Source organism: Oncorhynchus nerka, linkage group LG4 (genome assembly GCF_034236695.1).
Source record: "Oncorhynchus nerka isolate Pitt River linkage group LG4, Oner_Uvic_2.0, whole genome shotgun sequence".
NCBI lineage: Eukaryota > Metazoa > Chordata > Actinopteri > Salmoniformes > Salmonidae > Oncorhynchus > Oncorhynchus nerka.
Window position 1 is genome coordinate 64,523,137 of NC_088399.1, and position 24,834 is coordinate 64,547,970.

Consider the following 24,834-nt stretch of genomic DNA (forward strand, 5'->3'; position numbering starts at 1 on the left):
GTATATTTGTCTAGGTTTCCATTTGTCCACACAAAGAGAAGTGGTTATATTGTTTGGTACTGCCCTACTGTACCTGCTGGTGGTGCGGGTGAAGCAGGGCCGGTCGTTGACGGAGGGCACCGCCTCGTCCATCAGCGGGTAAGACTTGATGAAGGTCAGCGTGTCGTCGGGGAAGTTGATGGATGACTTGTAGGCTGAGGCCGGGCCATCACCGGCACAGGAACCAGGCCTAAAGCAGAGAATAGAGAAATTACACAGGTGTGTACTGTGCTAGCTGGTCCCAGATCTGTTGGTGCTGTATAGCCAACTCATAGGTTTGTTGTCATGCCTGGTCATATGTATTCTAGTGCCCCTTCAGGACAGTCTCATACCTGGGCTTAGGCACCTGTTCCTCCGGTACTGGGGTCCAGGCTGAGTCACTGGTCTTCTGCTCCTTAAACTTCCCATTGAAGGCCTTCTCTATGTCGTCCATGTAGAAGGCACACACTGCTGAGCCAGGGATACTGACGAGGGAGACAGACGCAAAGAGCGTGTTAAAAAAAAAAAAAAAAGAGCCTCGCGGGATTGAGCTGTTGAAAAGGTTTGTTGAAACATGGTTGGCTGGTCAAACAAGGTGAAAATAAGCGACATGATTTGTATCTGGTGAGTACAGCTCTGTGTATAATTAAAAATCAATATCAAGACGTTTCTGTGGTAAAACTAAAATGGTCCTGGGCTGCGAGGAAGGAGGTCCAGTGTGAGTGAATATCACGCTGTTTTTCCAGTTTTAGTGGTGTTGCATATTCTTGCAGTGGAATACCCATTTCAGATAGAAGATGTGGTATATTCTCAAAAATATACTGTATAAGGCAATGTTTATATGACCCCCTTTCGAACAGCCCCTTATTTACTACTTTCTTGCATGTATCTCTCTTTTATACATAGTGGGCAACCGGCAAATTGTGAAGGGTGGGGGGGTGTAGTTAAACCATGGGGGTAGGGCAGGGCTAAACATTAAATTCCAAATGCCTGTATCACAAGAATCTAGGTTCTTGTTTTTATGAGTGTTCGGTCTTTGGTCTCGCTCCTTCTGTGCTGTGTGCACTATGCACCATCCCACTCGCACAGTACAACAAAAGACAGAGTATCTTCTTCCTCTCTGACAGCAAGCAGTTTAAACTCGCTATTTGCATTTGAGGTTTGGTCCAACAGAATCGGTCATATGGACACCAAAATTATTAGACATGATTTTACTGTAATAGACGAGAAGTGAACCTTTTTTTCTCCCCAATTTCGGGATTTCCAACTGCGATCCAATCTCCCCAACGGGCTCGGGAGAGGCAAAGTTCGTGTCACGCGTCCTCCCGAAACATGACTCGCCAAGCCACGCTGCTTCTTAATGCCTGGAAGCCTGCCGCACCAATGTGTCGGAGGAAACACTGTTCAACTGATCGACTGTCGTCAGCTCGCAGGCTTCGATGAGCCAAGGAAAGCGCCCCTGCCAAACCCTCACTGGGCCAAAGGTGCGCCACCATACGGGACTCCCGGTCACGGCCTGCTGTGACACAGCCTGGGATCGAACCCCAGGCTTGTAGTAACCCCTCAACACTGTGATGCAGTGCCTCAGGCCGCTGCGCCACTCTGGGAGAACTGAACCTTTTTAGCTCTCAGCTCCCAACATGTGAAACAGAGTAGACCCTACGAAAACGAGAGTATCAATGAACATGATTGTGGAAAACGTATTGTGGAAACGGAAAACGTTTGTTGTGCACGGCATAGCAGCATTTTAGCCACATACTGTTATGTGCTAGCTTTCTAGTCTGTGTTTTTTTTAAATGTGCAATTTATAAATGTGCAATGAGCATAAAGAGACACGTTTATATAAGGAATTGGAAACTCGTTCTCGTTCTGTGAAATAAGCCTCTTCTGATCCAGGTAGGCAACTTGATTTCAAATCTGAAAGTGAACAGGCTACGTCATTCAAACAGCTGGACAGGAGGGTGTATTCATAACAGTTCAATTGTTCTACCTTGTTAGCAAGCAAATAGATCCAAGTTGGCTAGACTTGAAATATAAAGATTAGCTGGCTACTCGCTAGCATGTGGGCTTGTGCTTGAGAGATTGTTTATGAGACCTGTGTTCATTTTCTATAATGCCTGCTACAAGAAGTTCGTCACTATGAGTGGACGTGCATATTTCTGGTAAAATTTGTAACAAAAAAAGGTATTTTCTAGGACTAATTGAAAGCCAGATCAGTGATTATTGCAAAGAAAAGCAGGTTCAACTATTTTGAGAAAATAATTAAATTGTTAATGGGTCTCATGCTTGTGGAAGGATTTTCTTTAGCTTAGGTATACTTTCATAAACCCTGAATTCATTAGATTATTACTGACTGTTTGAAATGCTGTTTATTGACCTTTAATTGTGCAAGACTATTTAGAGAAAACATGTTGTATATTGTGAATCGCCGTTAAGTTTGAAAAAAAGATAAACAATTATTTTTAGGCCATTTCGCCCAGCCGTACATGGGGGCTGTTTTTGCATTTCAAATTAGGGAGGTGTTGAACAATGGAAGTGTTAACAAATTTACCTTTAATAAAGCAGAGAACAAATCACACAGACCCGATACCTGTATTTTGGTTACATTACTTGATCATTAGGTGGGTTTTAATTGTCCATGTTTTTTTTTTTTACCCCACGACCCCTTTCAGATATACAAAATAGCAGGTAAAAAGGAGAATCCATAGTAAAACAGTAGGAATTCTGTCTGTATGAAAGGGGTATAGGAAACGTATGGATATTGGCTTTGATGGACTAGCGACCAGTCATTTAACATTCATTCACCACTACTTTCTTGACCGCCCGGCTAACCTGTTAGCTTGCGTAGTGAACACTCCCACCACTGCGGGGCGCTGGTTGATCTGCAGCACGTTGGTGAGTGACTGCAGCACGTCGAAGTAGAAGAAGGAGTCGCCGGGCACCGAGCAGTTGAGCCGCGCCTTCAGGAAGGAGGTCCAGTAGCGCTCCAGCACCCGAGGAGAGCCGCCGTTGTCGTTCTTACACACCCGCGCCACACGAGAGAACACCACCTTGGAGCCAAACCAGAAAATAATTAAATATCACAGAATAGTGCTTTACTATTCTTGGCGCTCTTCTCCTGACACCCTGAGACATGGGACTTGAGAGGCTTGAAGCAGCCACAGTTCTAGCTGTCTGGGGTTAACAAGTGCCTTGCTGAAGGGCACACCGGTAGTAGCGGGTACTTGAGATTCTGTCACCAGCTGTTACCATTTCATTTTCAACCTGCCCTCACCTGGGATTTCAACCAGCAACCCGCTGGTTACACCAGACTAACTCCCACAAATGGATGTTATATTTCCCATTCATGATAGCTCAGTGGATCCGGTCCAGAAGGCTGCAGACCTGTCAATATAGTTAATCTCCTATGTCCGACCATAATGGTGCCTTTATTTTTTCACAATGAATCGATCACCCATCTCAACTAGTCTTGATACATCTGATATGGGAACATAGTACATCCATTCTCACGTCTTGCTCTAATGGACAGAGCTGAAGAACACAGACCATACAGTACAGTCGTGGCCAAAAGTTTTGAGAATGACATAAATATACATTTTCAAAGTTTGCTGCGTCAGTGTCTTTAGATATTTTTGTCAGATGTTACTATGGAATACTGAAGTATAATTACAAGCATTTCATAAGTGTCAAAGGCTTTTATTGACAATTACATGAAGTTGATGCAAAGAGTCAATATCTGCAGTGTTGACCCTTCTTTTTCAAGACCTCTGCAATCCACCCTGGCATGCTGTCAATTAACTTCTGGGCCACATCCTGACTGATGGCAGCCTATTCTTGCATAATCAATGCTTGGAGTTTGTCAGAATGTGTGGGTTTATGTTTGTCCACCCGCCTGTTAAGGATTGACCACAAGTTCTCAATGGGATTAAGGTCTGGTGGGTTTCCTGGCCATGGACTCAAAATATCGATGTTTTGTTCCCTGAGCCACTTAGTTATCACTTTTGCCTTATGGCAAGGTGCTCCATCATGCTGGAAAAGGCATTGTTCGTCACCAAACTCTTCCTGGATGGTTGGGAAAAGTTGCTCTCGGAGGATGTGCTGGTACCATTCTTTATTCATGGCTGTGTTCTTAGGCAAAATTGTGAGTGAGCCCACTCCCTTGGTTGAGAAGCAACCCCACACATGAATGGTCTCAGGATGCTTTACTGTTGGCATGACACAGGACTGATGGTAGCTCTCACCTTGTCTTCTCCGGACAAGCTTTTTTCCAGATGCCCCAAACAATCGGAATGGGGATTCATCAGAGAAAATGACTTTACCCCAGTCCTCAGCAGTCCAATGCCTGTACCTTTTGCAGAATATCAGTCTGTCCCTGATGTTTTTCCTGGAGAGAAGTGGCTCCTTTGCTGCCCTTCTTGACACCAGGCCATCCTCCAAAAGTCTTCGCCTCACTGTGCGTGCAGATGCACTCACACCTGCCTGCTGCCATTCTTGAGCAAGCTCTGTACTGGTGGTGCCCAGATTCCGCAGCTGAATCAACTTTAGGAGACGGTCCTGACGCTTGATGGACTTTCTTGGGCGCCCTGAAGCCTTCTTCACAACAATTGAACCGCTCTCCTTGAAGTTCTTGATGATCCGATAAATGGTTGATTTAGATGCAGTCTTACTGGCAGCAATATCCTTGCCTGTGAAGCCCTTTTGTGCAAAGCAATGATGACGGCACGTGTTTCCTTGCGGTAACCATGGCTGACAGAGGAAGAACAATGATTCCAAGCACCACCCTCCTTTTGAAGCTTCCAGTCTGTTATTCGAACTCAATCAGCATGACAGAGTGATCTCCAGCCTTGTCGTCGTCAACACTCACACCTGTGTTAACAAGAGAATTACTGACATGATGTCAGCTGGTCCTTGTGTGGCAGGGCTGAAATGCAGTGGAAATGTTTTTGGGGGGATTCAGTTCATTTGCATGGCAAAGAGGGACTTGGCAATTAATTGCAATTCATCTGATCACTCTTCATAACATTCTGGAGTATATGCAAATTGCCATCATACAAACTGAGACAGCAGGCTTTGCGAAAATTTATATTTGTGTAATTCTCAGAACTTTTGGCCACGACTGCACATACATTTGTGGTTCTATCACTGACACCCTTTTACCTTGCCCAGGGTGGTGTACTCCACTGCAATCTCACTGAGGAAGAAGTAGACATAATTCCCATACTCGATCGCATGGTGGAAATGGGGCTCTGGGGAGGCAAGCAGACACAACAAGAGGGGAGAAGTGAGAGGTGAGATCGAATGAAAGTCATTATGGGGAGTCATCATTTTCTGGGGAGTATCTGTATCTGCCGGAGATGGAGTCCTTGCTGTTCAGGCATTTGCGCCAACCCTGTACTAACACCAGATCCAACTAATTACATACCCGGCCATCACCTTCGTCTTGAGACGTCTTAAGAAACACTCAATGCCATCTCTCCAGACATGTTATGGGTGTCAAGACATGTCTCAAGACACTAATGTAAAAGATTTAGTCTTTATATAGTCTTCATTTTGGAATGTTTAACATTTCAAATTCATGGAACATTCTACTGACAGTTGATATAAGACTCAAATGGTAGTCTGTCAAACCTGGAAGATTTTTTTTTCAACTTGAGGAAAGCATGCAAAGCATTTTAATATGTAATGTACGTTAGCCAAAATAATATTTCGTCAATATGAAGAAATATGTTAGACATCTTGTTTTGGCACAACCAAATGTGACATTGTGCAGACTCTGGTTAGCGAGCTAACAACTGTCATTAGCTAGCAAGTATAGTCAAATCTCTAAATGCATGTCTCTTTTTTTTCAGTTGCCCAATGGAGTCCATGGGGGAGCACAAAGAGGGAACGGGATCATGTCAAAGGTCTCAACCTCGATGCTCGTTCAGCCATCACCACCGATCACCTTAAGATGTCTCAAGACAAAGTTGACCTACTCTCGTTAACCGGGCGACTAATTCTGGTCTTTCCTGTGCAGTTTTATTAAACAGAGAATACATCTAAATGTTACATTAAATAACATCTCCCAAATAAATGGATAAATGGCTGGTGCATTTATAGATGTTTCTTGTTTTATTGATCAGCCCTGCCAACCTCACGTGCTGCAGAGTAGACTGGACTTATAGTGACCTTCATGCATGGATAGGCTGACGAGGTACGTTATGACGGATGCTTGCATCTGCTTTCTTGTTTTCACATGTGCTTTGGTAGTCATTGTGTAATGGACACGGCCCACGTCTCTTTTGTCAGGATACGAGGATGGAAGACATGTTAGCCACCCAACTAAACGAAGGTAAGCGGTCACCCAGCAAATACAAGTGAGAACACCGCATAGCAACAACAAAAAAGGACCAGGACACATGCAACGGTCACTTCTTCCCATGAGAACAGGAGTGCTTAACTGATTCATTCTATTTTCAGACTGGACATAGACAAAAGCTGGCGTCCTATCTGGTGTCAAACGGTAAGACCTCGCGGACGATGGGGCTTTACGCTTCAGGTGAGCTGTTCATAAATATGGTACGCGAAAATAGCAGGGTACCTAATGATACCTAATTACATTTGATTTTCTTACAGATTAAGGAAGAGGATATCTGAGATCCCCAAACAAGAGAAGACTATCTCTGGTTGTAAAGGCTTGAAGACAGGCGTTGTTTGGAGCTCTATACCACCTTCAGCTACAGTTATTTTGTTGCTTCTGAAATTGTTATTTTTGGTCAAAAAATCTTGATTACTTTGATTTTGTGTCCATCACAATTGGGGCTATGGATGTGCACGAAAGTCGTAGAGTGAGTGATTAGTATTTATAATGAATTTAAAAAATGAAAACAACAAATTATAAAAATGTCTTGATATTTCCCATATGTGTTTATAGAGACGTGTCGTCCTTTGCTAAGACAGGTCTCAAGACATTGTGATGGCTGGGTAGGTAAGGACTTGATGATGCAGTGGTGAGTTAAAATGGGTGTTCTGGTACTGGGCTGAAAAATCGACACACCCCCAACCAGGACACTGACAGACACGACATTCACGTGACCGACCTCGGAGCCACTTGGAGTCGTACTTGACGGTCCGCAGGACGGGGCTGTCGTCGCCAAGACTACGGTAGATGACAGCGTCGCTGGCCAGGAAGTCGGTCATGGTGGCAGAGTAGAAATCACCACCTAGAAAATAAAGTGTGTATAGTAAATATAGCAATTAATAAGTAAGATAGTATAAAAAAGCAAGTCATAGTAAGACAATACAATTAAAATAGTTAAGCTTTATATAAAAGACAAGTCCATGTCATATCTATTTACCAATTCATATATGAAACACTTACATTTATGCTATAAGAATGCTCAGATGTATTATGACTAATCGATTTAGCCATAAAACTAGGCTTCCGTCTTGACCTACCTAAAAGGCCTAACACTTAGGCTTTGGACAAAATTGTATTGCTAATGGACTATGGGCAAAACATTGACATTTCAAACTCTAAATGTATAAATTCAGCCACTCACCAGCAAAGAGGCCCAGGTTGGATTGGCCCGACTCGAAGGGACAGCGCGCCTGACCCAACACCTCTTCGCCAACCTGCTCCAGGGTGGTCATCTGTGTGAGCGAGAGGAAACTTAGTTCTCTGTCGTCATTATGGCCTAGGGCCTGGACTGAAACTAGCACTACACAAACCCCTTAACCCCAATACCTCCTTTGCAACATTAGTGGAATTGCTAGCACGACTGTGATTGCTCAGCCCCTTGCTGGCACGGCTGTGGTTGCTCAGCCCCTTGCTGGCACGGCTGTGGTTGCTGGCACGGCTGTGGTTGCTCCCCTTGCTGGCACGGCTGTGGTTGCTCAGCCCCTTGCTGGCACGGCTGTGGTTGCTCAGCCCCTTGCTGGCACGGCTGTGGTTGCTCAGCCCCTTGCTGGCACGGCTGTGGTTGCTCAGCCCCTTGCTGGCACGGCTGTGGTTGCTCAGCCCCTTGCTGGCACGGCTGTGGTTGGCTGCTGGCACGGCTGTGGTTGCTCAGCCCCTTGCTGGCACGGCTGTTGCTCAGCCCCTTGCTCAGTCCCTTGCTGGCACGACTGTGGTTGCTCAGCCCTTGCTGGCACCCTGTGGTTGCTCAGCCCCTTGCTGGCACGACTGTGGTTGCTCAGCCCCTTGTTGGCACGGCTGTGGTTGCTCAGCCCCTTTCTAGCACGGCTGTGGTTGCTCAGCCCCTTGTTAGCACGGCTGTGGTTGCTCAGCCCCTTGTTGGCACTCATAAATGATCTGGCTGCCCCTCCAGTCCCTCTGGGGACAGTCTCCTATTTGTGGCAAAGCAGGAGCAGGAGTGCGCGCACACACACACACACACACCCACACACAGTGCTAGGGAAAACAAGACAACATCTGTCTGATTGGCTTCACCTCACTGCCTTCAATGAGCTGTAATTACCTCTAGTTTCTAATGCTAAATGACAAGACAAGTCATCTTTCTTGGCTTTTCAACAATCTCACTATGTTATGTATGCCAGTTGTATTTTATGAAAATAAACAGATGAATTCTTACAGCCATATTGTAAAAAGTAGTGAAAAATTAAGCATGGCGCTGACTTTCATTTAAAAAAAAGTAATGAGTGATGAAAACTAAGTCAGTCTACATTGACATCATTTCGAAGTGCAAACCGACTGCCCAGGTAGCAATTATACCTTGTCAATGCAAGAGGACTGAACACACAAAAGGCTTAGCAAAAAAAAAGGGGGTGAACGAAGACTCAAATTGTGGCATTGTGATAATGACTAGCTTCGTTGTCTCTGCATGCCCGCAAATCAGCAATCACAGCCTTCTAATTGGAGTGACATTAACAAACGTCAATCATGGCTCTCTAGAATCTAAAGGTTTGATGAAAGAAAGAAATTAACAGCACACATCCCCACCTAGACACACACACACACACACACACACACACACACACACACACACACACACACACCTTGTAGTTGCGGCAGGTGGGGTTGAAGGCATTAGTGCCGCAAGCAAACAGGGTCTCATCGTTCCGCGGTACCAGCACTTTGACATAGTTGTAGCACTCATCCTGGAAAAGAAAAACACAGGATAGATAGTTAAAATAGCACTCAGGCATTACAGGGTATCACAACAATTCACAAATACAATTATGGAGCCTTGAAACCATCCAATTATGTTATAGGGTTCACTTATGTTGCTAGGGAGAGTTTCTCTCCTGACCTCAAAGTAGACACACAAGGAAGATGGTGATCGATACTCACACTGTTTCTACCCCTCACGGTACACTTGGCCACATCCTTGGACCTCCATGTGAGCTTCTGCAATACAGGAAAGGGGTGGGGACTAAATATGACACCACACCATGCTCTAGAGAACGCCCCACCACACCCAGAGTTAAATGAAAGAGACCGGACGCAATCACAGAATGTGCTCGTGTGGCCATAGCCTGTCAGAGGCCTCTCTGTGACCTTTGGGGTCTGCCCGCTGAGAGCGTCACTCGACTTCGCCGCCCCGTCAACAGCGGGGGATTCTGGGAAGCTGATATGAAAAGGGGCTTCTGGGTATAACTACTGGACCTCTGCCATATTGGGGTTACGCTCGAGGGTTCTCCACTGTGGTCTTTCATGTCAAACAGAGGGGGAGGTAGCTGGGGAAGCAGCCAAGCTGAGGGCCATTGTTTGCAGGCAAGTCCATTAGTGAGGAAAACTCACTAGGGGCCAGGCTGTGGTACTTCTACAAACAAATATTATTGATGTTGCAAATAAATTATGGGTACTTTGTGTTTAGAAGAGAACAAGCAGATCAAATGTGTGCAGTAATAAACCACATGGCCATGTTATTTCCTCTTTAGTTTTTTACGTTGTATTCCATCTTGCATAGCCATGTGAGGTTTGATTGACTGTTTGATTTACGTAACTTACCAGCTGGGGGACGAAGTCGTCATCAGCTGTGGTCAGGTTTACTGCAAAGACATGGTCCCTGCGGGGTAAAGACTAAGATTTAGTGTCAGGGTGTGCTGTTACAGTCTCATAAATATAAGGCCAAACCAAGGGTCGGTTTCCCGGATTCTCCATTGAAAATGCTACAGTGTCCGGGAAACAGACCCGGGACTGGTTAGTCTGGTTGTGATGTTTAATTGGTTGGGATTGTTAACATGTGGACCAGAACGGAGGCAGTGGATTGGCTGACTGACCTGGCAGCAATGTAGAGTATGTGATTGATCCTCAGCATCCTCTGGAAGTCCAGGCCTAGTCTGGCTGTGTCATTGTCCGACACCAGCCCCTGGAACCCTGGGCATAGGTAGGAGTCTACAAAGATCATATAAAGAATAGCTGAATTATCACATACATAAAGATTTTTCCAATTCATGACCCCAACTGCTATGGTATTTACATCTTTAATAATGTAGTATTTGTTGGATTTTCAGTTGCTAGTGGCAATAAACGGATATGGCGTAGCTAAACTAAACCAGTCACTCTCTGGTCAAACTCTTTCCATTCTAGTCATGTCTTATTATTTCTGTGGACTGGATCCAGGTTCAGGAGCCCTGCTTGTTTCTAAAGGTCAGACTGGAGGGAAGGTAATGAACAGAAACCTCTGCTAGTCCCCGCTCTCGCCATTTGTGTCCAGTCCTGAGTCTTGTTCATTAAGGCACGGAACATACATTTTTTTGAAAACATGAGCATTTCTTATTGGACAAATCCCTGTTTTTATTGTCCGTTTTCTTCCGTGTGGTGCCTAATGAACACAACCCTGCTGAAGGGTAGATGAAGGTTTGATAGATCCATAGTTTATTTGGCTCGGGATGAGTGAGCCAAGATAAAGTGTCTGCTACTCTAGTTCTGGCGCAAGTAATTTGCATAAATGGCAATTATTAAAACACATACTGTAGCCGTAAGATTAAACTTCTGTCGAAATGCTTTGTTTGGACAACACAACAGCAAATATGATGACGAGGCAAAAGTGTTCATTAAATGATAAGACTGTTGGCATTTCGTCGATGGCAAAGACGACGCCAACCCGCAACACGCGGGGTGAAGACCAAACAAAATGCCCTTGAGAAGTCCACTCTCACTCCCAGTTTGTGTAGATCGGTCTGATGCTGTCATTTACACTGTCCAATATGTCAGGAGATATATCCGTAGTCAAATCGGTTTCAAGGTGCGTTAGGCTACTACATCCGGCAAATAAGAGCTGATCTCGGTCGGAAATGTTCAGCATTTCTCCTGGACTTTGATTTGTGCATACTGGAAGCGCACTAAACTCCCTCTCTCTTTCCGCGATTTGAAGCTGTTGACCGCGCAAACCAACTCCTTTCTAATGCCACTCTCCCAATGACAGCCCCTCAGCGACACTTTCACCTTCGCCTCTCTTTATCCACCTTTCTCACACCAATAATGTATAGAACCTGTCCGGCTCATTAACTCCCATGTAAACCACACCTCCTGGAGCCGATAGACCCCACGTATAGTTAGAGAACTGTGGGAAAACTATGCCCAACACCCACTCAAAATCCAATGATGGCCATTTTGAGTGCACATCTTTGGTTAATCTAATCTTGTGTTTAATTTGCACAAGACCATCCCTCCACACTCATCTCTCGTGCAGGACAACTCTACAGCCTGAGTTCGGCTCATCAATGTATTAACAAGGTAGCATTAGGGCTCTGAGCCAGCCTTAGGCCACGCAAATAGGGTATCGGTTCCTTGCGTGCTGCTGGTGATAATTATCACAGCAATCTTCCTCCCTTAACTCTGGGGTAGATTTATATGTCACATCATATTAGTGCACTAACCACCAGTCCCGTGCTACTAAATTAATCCCCTTATATCACAGAGGAAAAATATGCAACATGACACCACTTGCCCTTTTAAATCACTCTAAGCCAATCAGGGAGCTGGTGGGGCTACTCACGCTCCCATCCGACAACGTTGATTGGCTCCAGGTCCTTGGGGAAGGGCGTGGCCATGGCGGACAGTAGACAGGAAGTGAGTGCGAGGGCTGCCAGCAGGAGACGCCTCCTCATCCGTTTCGGAGGGACCATCTTGAATGAGGAGAAGGGGGTTGGGTAGCAGCAAAGACGGCTTCAGCAAGTCATGGTGTGGGGCTCCGATCCAAGGGAGCCCTGTCTGCGGAGGGAAATATGGACGGAGAAGAGAGGAATTAAGTTCAGTCAGACGAAAAGGGGTCATAGAACACACACACGTTGTTTGACTATACATGAAAACCTATTTCACAGATCATGCAGCAGAGACGGACATGTCATGCAAAATCTGTAATTGCTCAATTTAGGACCTTTTCTCAATTGGCTAGTGATCTTCGCAAATTAAATCGATTTGATTTAAAGAACATTTATTCAGGAGCCGATGTCTATTAATTGAATGATACAATTTCAGGACAAGAGGCATTTTATGCTTGTATTATCAAAAAAAAAAAGCTACAGTTATGATTCATGATAGCCTGATGGCATCTAATGGCAACACAAATCTGCGAGCATAACAAAATGTATTCTTCATTACAATATTTGAAAGAAATGCACAACAATAAAAATCACACAGGACAATTGTTTCACATGATTGTCTCCATGTTCTGGTCTATCAACACATGACACCGTCAGCAGTCCAGAACTCCTAAAACTAAACGTTAAACACTAATAATCACAAAAACATTTTTTTTCTCTCTCTCCAAGGTCAGACTGACACCAGACAGTTTTGGTCAGAAATATTAATGACCGACTTCAGGCTGTCTGCTTTCGTCAAAACGATATCAATGAGGAACGAACGGTCCGAGCTGGAACCCAGATGGTCTGAACGGCTGCCAACTTCAACATCTGCCTCTTAGAGTACTAACATACAGCGCTAACACACACAGCCAGAGCGATGACAAGAGGGAGCCGCTGGCGGGAAAAGGTCATTCTGTCTGAGATACAATACAGATCAGTCCAATGGACCATAGAGACGTGTCGATCGACATTTTGAACGAGTCAATTAATATAGTTTCATTGAAGTTGTTTGACTCATTTTATAATGTCCCACATTAGCTCACAGGAAACGTTTCACATTGTAAACGGCTGCATCAAGTTGATAAACCAAGTGGATTGGACAGAGCAAGATCTAGATTTACTACAACATCATACATTACTAGGTTAACATTCTAAAATCCTGACCCTCTGGACTCGCTCTGACCCTCTCCACTGACTCGCTAGAGCAGGGTTTCCAACACTCGGTCCTCAGGAACCCAAAGGGGGCATGTTTATTGTTTTTGCCCAAGCACTACACAGCTGATTAAAAAATAATCAAGCCTTGATCATTTGAATCAGCCGTGTAACCAAAACGAGCACTCCTTGGGGTCTTGAGGACCGAGTTTGGGAAACGCTACGTTAGAGACAGGATGTTAGCTTGCCGCGCTAACTAACTGCCCTCCCAAAGTCAACAAACAGGAGCTCTCGCCATCAATATCAATTAGCCTACGCCATCCTAGTTTAGATTCCGTGCAGGTGCTGTGCTTAGCCGCGAGGTCAGCCAGTCATGCCCCCCTATAAATGATAAGGATTAGCATTAGCGTCTAGTCGTGTTTACGTTGTGGCTCGGGGTAGCCTCTACTCTAAAGGATTACACCCACAACCTACTGCTCCTCTACAGTCAGACTGAAGATGCATGAATGAGGCAACCTGTGTTGTCATTCAATCCATGTTTGGAGGAAGTAACATTGGAAAGTCTGAGGTAATTTTTGTGATCATATTACATAAAGAGGGGAAGAGTTCAAAACTTCCCCCACTGACTAGCATAATCAGCACGACACATGAAAAGAGGTAATGTTGTAACTGTACAGTATGGAAGGTTTGTTTCCAGAACAACATAATAGAACAAATGAAACAATGTATATTTTTTTCTGGGAAAACCAAGGTCATATTGTATGACTGTGCGCTAAGGCCCAGCTGCTTTTCAGTCCACCTTCAGCTTACCTCACTAGTGAGTTGAGGAGCTAAAAGTGAGAACATGCATTCCCATCTTCTCCAATAGAGTGGTTGTTACGGCGCTGCTAAGAGCTCCCAGCTGGGAAACAACGACCCCGGAGACAAAAACTCACTCTAGCTCTTCAACTTGTTCTCTATTGTGGTGGCGCCTGCCTGAGTTGTGGTAGTCACAACCGTGGGGGACATTTCCTGTCAAGAGGCAAAAGATCAAAAGTACTGTATGAAACCGCAACAGGAGGCGACTGAAGCCATCTTGGATTGATTTAAGAGGTTTGCCTCCGTTTGCTATGCTAAGTGTTGTAAATGTATAAAGACCAGTCACCAGACATGTAAAAATCCAATCAAATTTTTAGGTTTTGGTCCCATATTCTAGGCACGCAATGACTACATCAACCTTGTGACTCTACAGACTCGTTGGACCCATTTGCAGTTTGTTTTGGGTTGTTTTCTCAATAGTAACTGGCATCCTGGAGTCTGGAGTCATAACTGGAGTCTGTAGAATCACAAGCTTGATGTAGAATATGGGATCAAACACTCAACTTTTGATTACTTTAACACACTAAGTCATTTTGTCCAAATATTTATGACAAAAATGGGGACACTAGATACATAAAGTGGTTTCATTCCTAAAACGGTAAAACAGGTATGTATGAAAATACCCTCAAATAAAATAGTGACATTCTGCACTGCCGCGAGTATAAATGTTGGAGTATAAAGTCACATTGTTAGCTTCACTGTCTAAATACATGAGGGGAGTGTAACTTGAGGTTCTTCTGTTCAAGCAAGAAGTTAGCTCCCCTAAGTGGAAAGGAGAACAACTGCAGGAATGAACTATTCTAGAATGATGTTCAGGCTTTAAAAGAAGAGATCTAGCTCTCCCCCTAAAATTCCACCAGAGGCGTGGGTGTCAGTCACCGTACGGTTCAACTTCTCAACCCTCTCTCTGCGGTCACCGGCGCACGCCTGAGGTTTTGGAGGATCGGGGAAAACCTCACTTCAGCTGAGACTGATTACGGTCCATGAAAATCACTCCACACGCGTCCGCCAGCTTCTACACCACAATTACCTAAACACATAATCTCTGTTATGTACTACATAGTTCCAAAACCTCCCCTGCACATTTGGTTTGTGTCAATGTGGATCCTCAGAGTGCCATTTATATCGAGAGACTAGTCCAACTTTTTCCTCACTCTTATTTTTTATTTTGGACTGTACTCGGGCTCTGTGAGAAAAAGGATCGTTTCCCACAGACTACACCGGTGCCATGGTTGAAAAGGGTTATAATGACCTACGGACAAACAAGAGAGTCTTCAATCTACAGACTACAACACGGGTCGCTGCCCTCATGTTTGTTATTAGATCTAGAGACTTAAGAGTTAAGTGAATTGCTTAATTTCCTCTCATTTGCGTCCCATGTTACTGCGAAGTCTGGGGGTTACCCCTGGTTTGAAGTCAAGGGCAAAAAGTAATTATAGTAGAGGAAGGCATCATTTTTACAACCCTACACGAAGGATTCACAGCATTTGTGAGTCTGTTAGAGAGCGGAAGTGACAAGTTTGAACTATGCATCCGGCAAAAATAAACTTGGTTCGGTACAGGCAGTCTTCCTATTTGACTTGCTTGCCACTGGCGGGTGTGTCATTCCATACTGCATTAGATGACTCCCTGCTAGGACAGCCAACATTCATTTCCCACGTACCTACTTAATCGCTATTCATTCCTCAGCTGCAGTTTTTCTAACGCTACAAACGCTCGAGAACAACCCACGTATCTAAGCTAGCGTAAACACAGCCCCCTCGGGACACGCAATGCTTTCTACACCTAGAGGGTCCACAACGAGTTTCTGTAAGTACACCAAGACTAACTCTTCACTACTTGAGTGGACTTGGGGAAAAAGCATCTTGTAACACAATTTCTGGGAACTCTAGGTTGTAGTGAGCTGAGGGGGTGAAATGTTCTTACAATGCATGAGCAATGGAAGGATAAAGGGGGGGCTTTGCCAATATTGGTTTATAGACCTTGCGGGAAAAACTACATGCGTAAGGTAAATCTTACAGCCGATTTGTGGTGATCAGGGCTTAAGTATGTAATCTTAACTGGGAGAGGGACAGCTAGAGGGTACCGTAAACAGCATACCTGTCACTGGTTGGAAGGACCATCTTGAGGCTTAAAGTAATCATTGGCTTTCAATTGGCTTAATATCATTGCTTTCTGTTCCTTTTTAAACCTCAAATATACTTTTTATTTTTTTTTACATTAAGCTTGACATTGACTTCAACAATCAGTGCGGATAGAGCAGCTTGCTATGAAGCGGGCAAGTTACAAGTGTACAGCTCGGGTTGCAACAAAAAAAATGCGGGTGAGGAGAGCGAGATAGGGCGGAGGAGGCTTAGCTAGCTAACACTCTTTGTGTGTGCAGAGCGGCAACAGAATTAAAAATAATTTTACCTTTTTGTAGTTAATAAATCCAATGTGAAACGTAATAACTATAGTATCCTTAACTAGCATTTAAAAAGTGTATCCATGCAGGTAGCATACAAACACTAGCAAAGATTTCCGGCTGGCAGTTAGACACTGTAACATGTTTGTCGGTGACAGAGGGCTTAGCATAGGCATTTCCTATATATTTTTTTGTGGGACTGTTTAAAAAAAAAAAAAATGCCCGGAGGATAAAACATTTTTAACCGATTCCCATGCTTTTAAAATAACGGTTCTGCTCCAGAACAGTATAGACCACTTTTGTTCCTCAAACAATTTAGTCATTTTCAGTTCTGTTCCAACCACCGATCAAGAAAAAAAAATCACAAAGTAATAGTTGGGATAAAGCGGAAATTCAAATCTGTGTTATGTGACAAGACAACGTAATCTTCTAATACCTACCGGTGGATTTCCCTTGCCTCTAGTTCCTTGTGGTGGGCAGTCCCTGTCCAAGGAAATCTTTCAACAGCCTAAAGGTTCTGTGAAAAGCGGTGGTTGGCCCCTAATGGTGCTGGTGGCCGCTAACATGGCTGAACTTTACGGAACCCTGGCAGACACCGTGGCTCATAGATGATCAGAGACAGGGTGTGTTGAAGGCAAAAAAATGTGCCTTGGAACGGCCAGATCAACTGGCAGAGAGCATGAATGAAGGGACAGGAAGGATAGCAATGGCATGACGATGTTGGCAACAAACTCTTACGGAGTATGTGGACTCTGATGATCTACTACCATTTCATCATCAAATAGGAAATGGAGCTTGACACATAACTAATGCTGTACTTTCAACTTATATTTCCACTATTTGCAGAGTCTGAAGAGGAGTTTAAGTCTGTTCCCAAAGATTTCAAGTAATCTTATCTCGTCCTGTATGTGCGGGCACGTTGAAACATTTCGCTAAATTAGCATAATGCCCTGTGAACGGTTGAGAATATTATCAGTGAAACAATCTGAAGCAAGCACTAACATATCACACTCAGGGCTGATCAAAACACGCACACAGCAAATAAGACCTGTATGTGTGTGTGGAGCTTGGCAACCATTCAAATACACTTTTACAACTGTACTGGGACCTGTAAACTCCAAGTGCACCAAAAAGCAAGTGTGGCATTGATATATTGACTGAAAGATCCTGGCATATAAAAATCAGGTTGAACATTTCTACACTGCATGGGTCCGTTTTACGATGGGTTGAACGAACCTGAGCCTGAAAATGAAACAAATCAAGTGCACATGCCCTCTGATGTCATCTAAATGCACGTCATCAGTTGCGTTACGAGTGGTCATTAAAATAACTGGTGGCATTGCATACGTTTCTACTTACGAGCACGATGTTTGGGCTCAGAGAAATCAATGTTGTCCGTAGCACACATCAATGGCTGCGTGTTCTATGTAAAACAAAACTTCTTTTTTTTCCCACAGGATTACTGATCAGATGGTACTGGCCATTGCTCGTGTTGAACTTGAGTAACCTTTCTGAATGAAGCTTGATCAGTGGCCGTGTATGAATTGATGGAGTTGGCAGCTCAGTATTCAATTGTGTGTGTGTGTCTTGCACTGCTCTTTCCCCGGTCTCTGATGATCCATGGGACACGGCTAGCCCCTTTGCTATGCAAGTCAACTGCCTGCCAATCTCTTCCTAGCCACTCGCCACCCACCCGGCAAAATCCAAGTATCGGCTTTGGCGGCAGAAACTAGATCCGTCACGGAACCCTGGCGCGACCTGGGAATATCCCAGTGGTCAGCGGCTTTGCTGGGCTGCGGCTCATTTTGTGCTCATTCCTCCATTTCCTCTCACAGCCCTCAGGGATCATTAGGAGGCCTTTTGAAGATGAGTGCCAGCGTTTTCCTCTGAGCATCACAGCGTCAGCTCTACCACGCACACCAGGCCCAGACAGGATCGTTTTAGGATAATGTGAGGTCTGTGTCTTGTCTTGTGCGCCTGCTTTGTTTTTCTCCCTTGGTCTCCATTTCTTTGTTTTTCTCAACAGGGCTTTGTTTTTATTTTTTCACCAGGTCTATCGGTTTCTCCAATTCTCTCCCTGTCTCGCCCTGTTTTTCATAAACACTCAAAGCTCAAACAAACACTGAGTGATTGTAAATGCATATTTTCTCAGTTTCTCCCCTCTCAGCCATGCTTCTTGGTGTTTCTCACTTAACAACGGAAGGCTTTTGTGCTTAGCAACAGAGGTATTTGCCTGTTCTGTCACAAAGATGATAATAAATAGCCTTGTTTATCAAAAAATTGGAGACAGTACAAAGAAACCAAATCTAGTAAACATGAGATGAAAGAGGGAAGCCCAGAAAATACATTGTTTCAAAAGACATATTAACTTTTTTGCCACACATTAAAATAGAGAAACGGCCTGACCACTGATCTAACAGAATGATGAGAGCAGGGAGGGTATGGAGGAATCAAAGACCAGCCGTTGCTGAGTCTGGAGTTCTGTATTTCCACAAAGAGGCTTTGGAGAATCCTTTCCTCCAGGGTAAAGCAGAAAGGAGAGGGTTTGGTACAAAGCTGAGCTCACCGCTTCCCGATATCCTCCTGACACAATAGATCGATCACTTCGTACGAGTGATTTTCCATTTTAACCGCAGCCAATGTAAATTCACAGGTTATGAATCAATGGGATCTATCTGTGCACTTTTTAAGCCCTCCATTTTGAATACAGCGCTAGGCACCGTAAAATGCCACAACCTCGTCTACTCGCTTCCTGACGCTTTACGCCACGGTGAAGTACTTAATCATTGTACATGCTCTTACATTGTAATGACACCTTACAGATATTACAGGGTACTGTCTGGCATGTTATTAACCGAAACGCATGGCAAGTCAAAGGCTGTTTATCACAAATGGTTTCTAGGAGAGAGGAAAACCAGGTCAAAATGCCTGTTCCTCAGCAAGATCATCCCTCTGGCTCAATAGGCCTAAAATGGATTTGGTGGAGATCAGCCTACGGATAACACAAATCTCTGTTCAGTTGTCTTGATATACAACAAAGAAATCCACTGTGTGTGAATGCTTGTTCTTAAGAGTCCTTCACAGAGAGAGGTGTTTCCTTTGAAAAAATATTGAATACATTGATGATTTGGCAATATTTATGCAATGCATAAATTCTCCATATGCACAAAAAGCTTATTTCTCTCAAATGTTGTGCACAAATGTGTTTACATCCCTGTTAGTGAGTATTTCTCCTTTGCCAAAATAATCCATCCACCGGACAGGTGTGGCATATCAATAAGCTGATTAAACAGCACGATCATTACACAGGTGCACCTTGTGCTGGGGGACAATAAAAGGCCACTAAAATGTGCAGTTTTGTCATACAACACAATACTACGATGTCTCAAGTTGAGGGAGCGTGCAATTAAAATGCTGACTTACAGAAATGTCTACCAGAGTTGATGCCAGAGAATTTGCCAGTACGTCCAACCCGCCTCACAACCGCAGACCACGTGTAACCACACCAGTCCAGGACCTCCACATCCAGCTTCTTCACCTGTGGGATCGTCTGAGACCAGCCACCCGGACAGCTGACGAAACTGAGTATTTATATCTGTAATTTTGCGGGGGAAAACTCCTGATTGCTCCCCAGTGGGTGGGCCTATGCCCTCCCAGGCCCACCCATGACTGCGCCCCTGCCCAGTCATGTGAAATCCATAGATTAGGGTCCATTTCATTTATTTAAATTGACAGATTTCTTTATATGAACTGTAACTCAGTAAAACCGTTGAAATTGTTGCATTTATATTTTTGTTCAGCATAGAGAGAGTGCCTTGAAACAAGGCACTGGACCGTGAGAGAAAAACTGGGATAAGCTTTCATCATGACAGCTAATCCAGCAGCCATCTTTCATTGCCTGGTGTCATGCTGAAGGACAAACACCAAAAGAGCCTTCTCTCCTAGAAAAGAGACACAGAGGGGAGAATGAGAGGGAGGGAGGGATGGAGAGATGGATGAAATGAGGAAAGAAAGCAGTGCTTTGGAGAGAGACCACAGGAGAAAGAGCGAGAAAGTGTTAATCAACAGTGAGAGTACACTCCCAACCACACACACAAACACATCCACACAGCTGTAGAGAGACGGGGGAGACAAACAGTCCTGTTTGTAGCGGGCGGCTAGCAGGCGTGGTGCTAAGCCTTGGCAGAGGGACCATTAAGTGTGAGCATGTGATAAATGCACTGGGCTCCACAGACCTGAAGTTCTCATTACTCTGTGTGCAGTAGAGAGCTGCAGAGCCATCGCTCATGAAGGATGGGGGATCCATTGGCTGTGTGAATGTATGTGTGTATCGGCGTGCATGCGTATGGTGCGCGCGCGCGTGTCCATCTGTGTGCAACTTGACCAACACAACACTATTCATATCAATCAATGACTCCCATTCATATTCTCTCTCTGGCACGGAGGGCGTAGCCTTTTGGGCAATAGGGTACAGTGAGAGGGGAGGTGGAGTGGTAACATAAGCCCTGTGTTATCAAGCCCCTTAGAAACACACACTTTGGGCTTAACGTCGCATTCCTTTGCCCTCCGCAAACTCTATTTCTGCCCTTCTCGTCTCTCTTGGCCGTCATCTATGGAATTTCCCCAGGCGACTCCAAGGCCAGAACCACTTTGGGAACGGACAGACGGACGGACGGGGGGGAGGGGGTTGCATCAAACGAACAGCTAGCGGAAAGAAAGAGCCAACGTTGCCTGAAGGAAGGAGGTACGTTTATTTTTATTTGATGTTTGATATGTCGAAAGCCTGTGCCAGTTGCCCTCAAGAGGGTCAAGTTAGAGGCATAACTCTAAAGTGTGTTCCATGCAAATGTAAGAACATACAGCTTTAAGAGAGCAGGGCTCAAGAAATGATCAAGTCACTATGATTCAGAGCTCTCATTTTATGATTCTATTAACTTTGTTTGGGGAAGAGACAATTAATTCCACATTGGAAATAAAAGGGGGGGGGTGTACTCTGTTTTCGAATCGCATCAAAGTCATTCTATTCGATTGTCAGTGAGAAAACAGGGGAAGGGCAAGAGGCTGTTATTAAACTGTTTGAAAGAGATTCTCAATTAAATCAAAGATGCTGAACAATGAGCGACGGCGGCTAAAGAAAAGAGGCGAAAGATGAACGTCAGATTAGACAGATGAAGGGGTTTAAAATAGGCCCTCACTCATCTTCAGGGAGAGATCAGAGGCAGGACTGGAGGGTCCCTCGTTCTCCCTCCCTCTTTTTTTCACTTCCTCCCTTCTCTCGCAAATCTTTCTCCATCCCCACTCGCTCTCTCTTCCAATGCTCTTTCTTATGCTTCCCTATCTTCAATCATCACGCTTTCTTATTTGGATCTGTTGGACTCTAATATTCAGTCTGGAACTCAAATCGTCGGTCTGGAACTCAAATTGTCAGTCTGGAACTCAAATCGTACTTCTATTGTTTCTCTCCCCATGCCACTTTGCTTTCTCCCCGCTCATCTCGGCCTACCGCTTTGGTCCACTTCTTTGATCGCCTTGTACTCAGAACAGCATAACACCATGCATGTCGTACAATGTTATACGACCCTGGCTTCTGATCCCAGGACAGTTCCAAACACATTGATCCTCCTCCGAGCAGCCAGCTACTGTACCAGTCTCATCTAGGCCATATGAACTTTGTCAACAAAGAATGACATTGCCTTTCTGTACGCAGCCAAGCTTCTAAAACACTGTTGGTGATAGTAGAGCTATCACAAATAAAACGGATTGACCGTCCTCACAGGTATAAACGCAAGCTCTCATTCTCTTGAAACAACCCGAATCTGCAACCTTCCCGAGAGTCCACGTCTGAGCCTTACTGTGTGTGAGAAAGTGTGTGTGTATCTATTTGTGTCCAGCAAGTGTGTGTTCGTGCGAGCCCATAGATTGCTCTATTTTCCTATTAAGTCTCCTTTCACGGTTTCTCGGCGTGTGTCTGTGAGCCCATAGGGACAGAAGCTGTGGCCCCCTTTCTTCTAAAAATAGGCCAGTCTTTAGTGTCCCTAATACTCGACTGGACCGGCTGACACAGCGATAATTGGGGGATGTTGAAAGCAACAGTGAGACATGGGAGTGATTACCAAGCAAGAGGGCTTTGCATCACAGAAGTGCTTCTCTTTCTGGGCTCTGCTCCCTGGTGGGCATGCCACCTAACAACTAGCCCTGTGAGACTTTAGCAAGGTTTAGAGTGATTGGTGTTCACGGTGTGTGTGTGTGTGTCAGAGCAAGTGGATGTATGCCTTTGTGTGTGTGTGAAGCAATTGGATACCCTCAGTTCCCCTTCTGCGGCACTTTGAGAAAAAGGTCATGTCGCGCCTGTGGTGAGGACATCCCAGAGCTGGGTTTCTGCGGTCACTCATTCCCTGGACAGCCGTCTGCTGGGGAATCGATACTTTGACCTCCAGTGCTGTTCTGTGTCAGCATAGAGGTGCATTATTGGACAGCTCCAGGTGCTAGAGTGTGAGAGCTAAGTGCCTGTTATCACCACCATTGCTGTCCCGAGATCTCATCTAGCCACATGCATCGAAAGCCATCTTTCCCCTTATCGCTATACAGTGCCTTTCCCTCTTTCACACCAAGTCGTCCTCCTCTTTCTCCCATTTGCTCTTTTGCGTTCTCGCCGCTCTCCATGTCTTCATCCTCCCCCTTACACCCTCCCTCCGCTCTTTCTCTTTGGATTTAAATGGAGTTTGACGTTTCTATGGCAACTTGAGTGTTATCGACAGAGCTTATGTCTTCTAACCTTCAGCGGTGGCCTCTCCTCAATAGGTGGGCTGGTGTTTATTCAGAAATCCATAACGCGCCATTTTAAGAGCAGTAAGCGAAACCATGGTCTTTAAGAGCTGGTGTCAGTGTCCTTGGGCATTTCTTGCAAGCGGCAGCAGCGCCTTAGCCACTTATCAAGAAGGCAGGCACTTGTACTGCAGTAGAAAGACATCTTGAGAAATGATCCAAAGCACTCCGTTTACAATCTCCAGATGGAAACCTGGGCAAAAGGCCGGTCCTTTTCATACCGTCTCCTCATTTTCCCTCTACCTGTGCTATTATATGGCCAGCATGAAACAAGTATGAATGAGGATTGATGTTGCAACTCCCCTTGGGTTATTGGGAGGGAACAAAATACATAAAAATTTCACTTAAAGCTATGCAGCAGTCTACAGCAGTAGCGGCTTTGTGAGTATTTTGTCATTAAGCCCAATGGTTGGCCTGTCACCTGGGGATCGATGTGCTAAGACTCCGTGACCGTCTCCTCCTCTGAGGGATATAAGGAGGTGACAGTTCCCATGGTTTCCCCTGCCTGCCTCATCGATCGCAGCCGGGGAAAGGAGGTAGGAACGTCGATTCGTGTCACATTTTTTGCCGTGAAGCTGACTCCGAACCCACCTTTCTTGCTGTAGCTACATTCTGAGGAGGCAACCCAACTGATTGGCTCAAACGCATTAAGGAAATAAATTCCGGAAATTCACTTTTAAAAAGGCACACCTGTTAATTGAAATGCATTCCAGGTGACTACCTCATGAGGCTGGTTGAAAGAATGCCAAGAGTGTGCATAGTTGTTATCAAGGCAAAGGGTGGCTGCTTTGAAGAACCTCAAATATATTTTGATGTGTTTAATACTTTTTTGGTTACTACATGATTCCATATGTGTTATTTCATAGTTTTGATGTATTCACTATTATTCTACAATGTGGAAAATGGTAAAAATAAAGAAACACCCTGGAATGAGTTGGTGTGTCCTAACTTTTGACTGGTACTATATATATGCAAAGAAATATGATTTTACTGACTTACAGTCCATGTAAAGATATCAGTCAATTGAAATATATTAATGAATCCCTAATCTATGGATTTCACATGACTGGGCAGTGGAGCAGGCAAGGGTGGGGCCTGGGAGAACATAGGCCCACCAACTTGGGAGCCAGGCCCAGCCAATCAGATCAGTTTCCTTCCACAAAAGGGCTTTATTACAGATAGAAATACTCCTCAGTTTCACCAGCTGTCAGGGGCGCTGGTCTCAGATGATCCCGCAGGTGAAGAAGCCGGCTGTGGAGGACCTGGGCTGGCGTGGTTACACGTGGTCTGCGGTTGTGAATCTGGTTGGATGTACTGCCAAAATCCCTAAAACGACATTGGTGGTGGCTTGTGGTAGAGAAATTGACATTCAACTGCTCTGGTGGACATTCCTGCATGCCAATTGCACTCTCCCTCAAAACTTGAGACATATGTGGCATTGTGTTGTGTGACCAAAAGAAAACTTTGGAGAGTGCATGTGAAAACCCCATAATCAAACAAACACAATATTCATAAAGTACAAAGTGGACATTCTATACAGGGTC

At 44.8% G+C, this 24,834-nt stretch overlaps 1 protein-coding gene across 1 annotated transcript in view; it reads right to left on the bottom strand.

Annotated features, from left to right (window-relative positions):
• LOC115128426 (semaphorin-6D-like) overlaps nucleotides 1-24,834 on the bottom strand; it is a 97,418-nt gene that overhangs the window by 17,756 nt on the left and 54,828 nt on the right. The window contains 11 exon segments of the mRNA XM_065017751.1: nucleotides 74-229; nucleotides 372-503; nucleotides 2,851-3,068; nucleotides 5,176-5,264; nucleotides 7,098-7,220; nucleotides 7,560-7,650; nucleotides 9,016-9,117; nucleotides 9,311-9,367; nucleotides 9,971-10,028; nucleotides 10,243-10,357; nucleotides 11,964-12,178. Coding sequence (XP_064873823.1) covers nucleotides 74-229; nucleotides 372-503; nucleotides 2,851-3,068; nucleotides 5,176-5,264; nucleotides 7,098-7,220; nucleotides 7,560-7,650; nucleotides 9,016-9,117; nucleotides 9,311-9,367; nucleotides 9,971-10,028; nucleotides 10,243-10,357; nucleotides 11,964-12,093 — 1,271 coding nt within the window. The 5' untranslated portion in view covers nucleotides 12,094-12,178.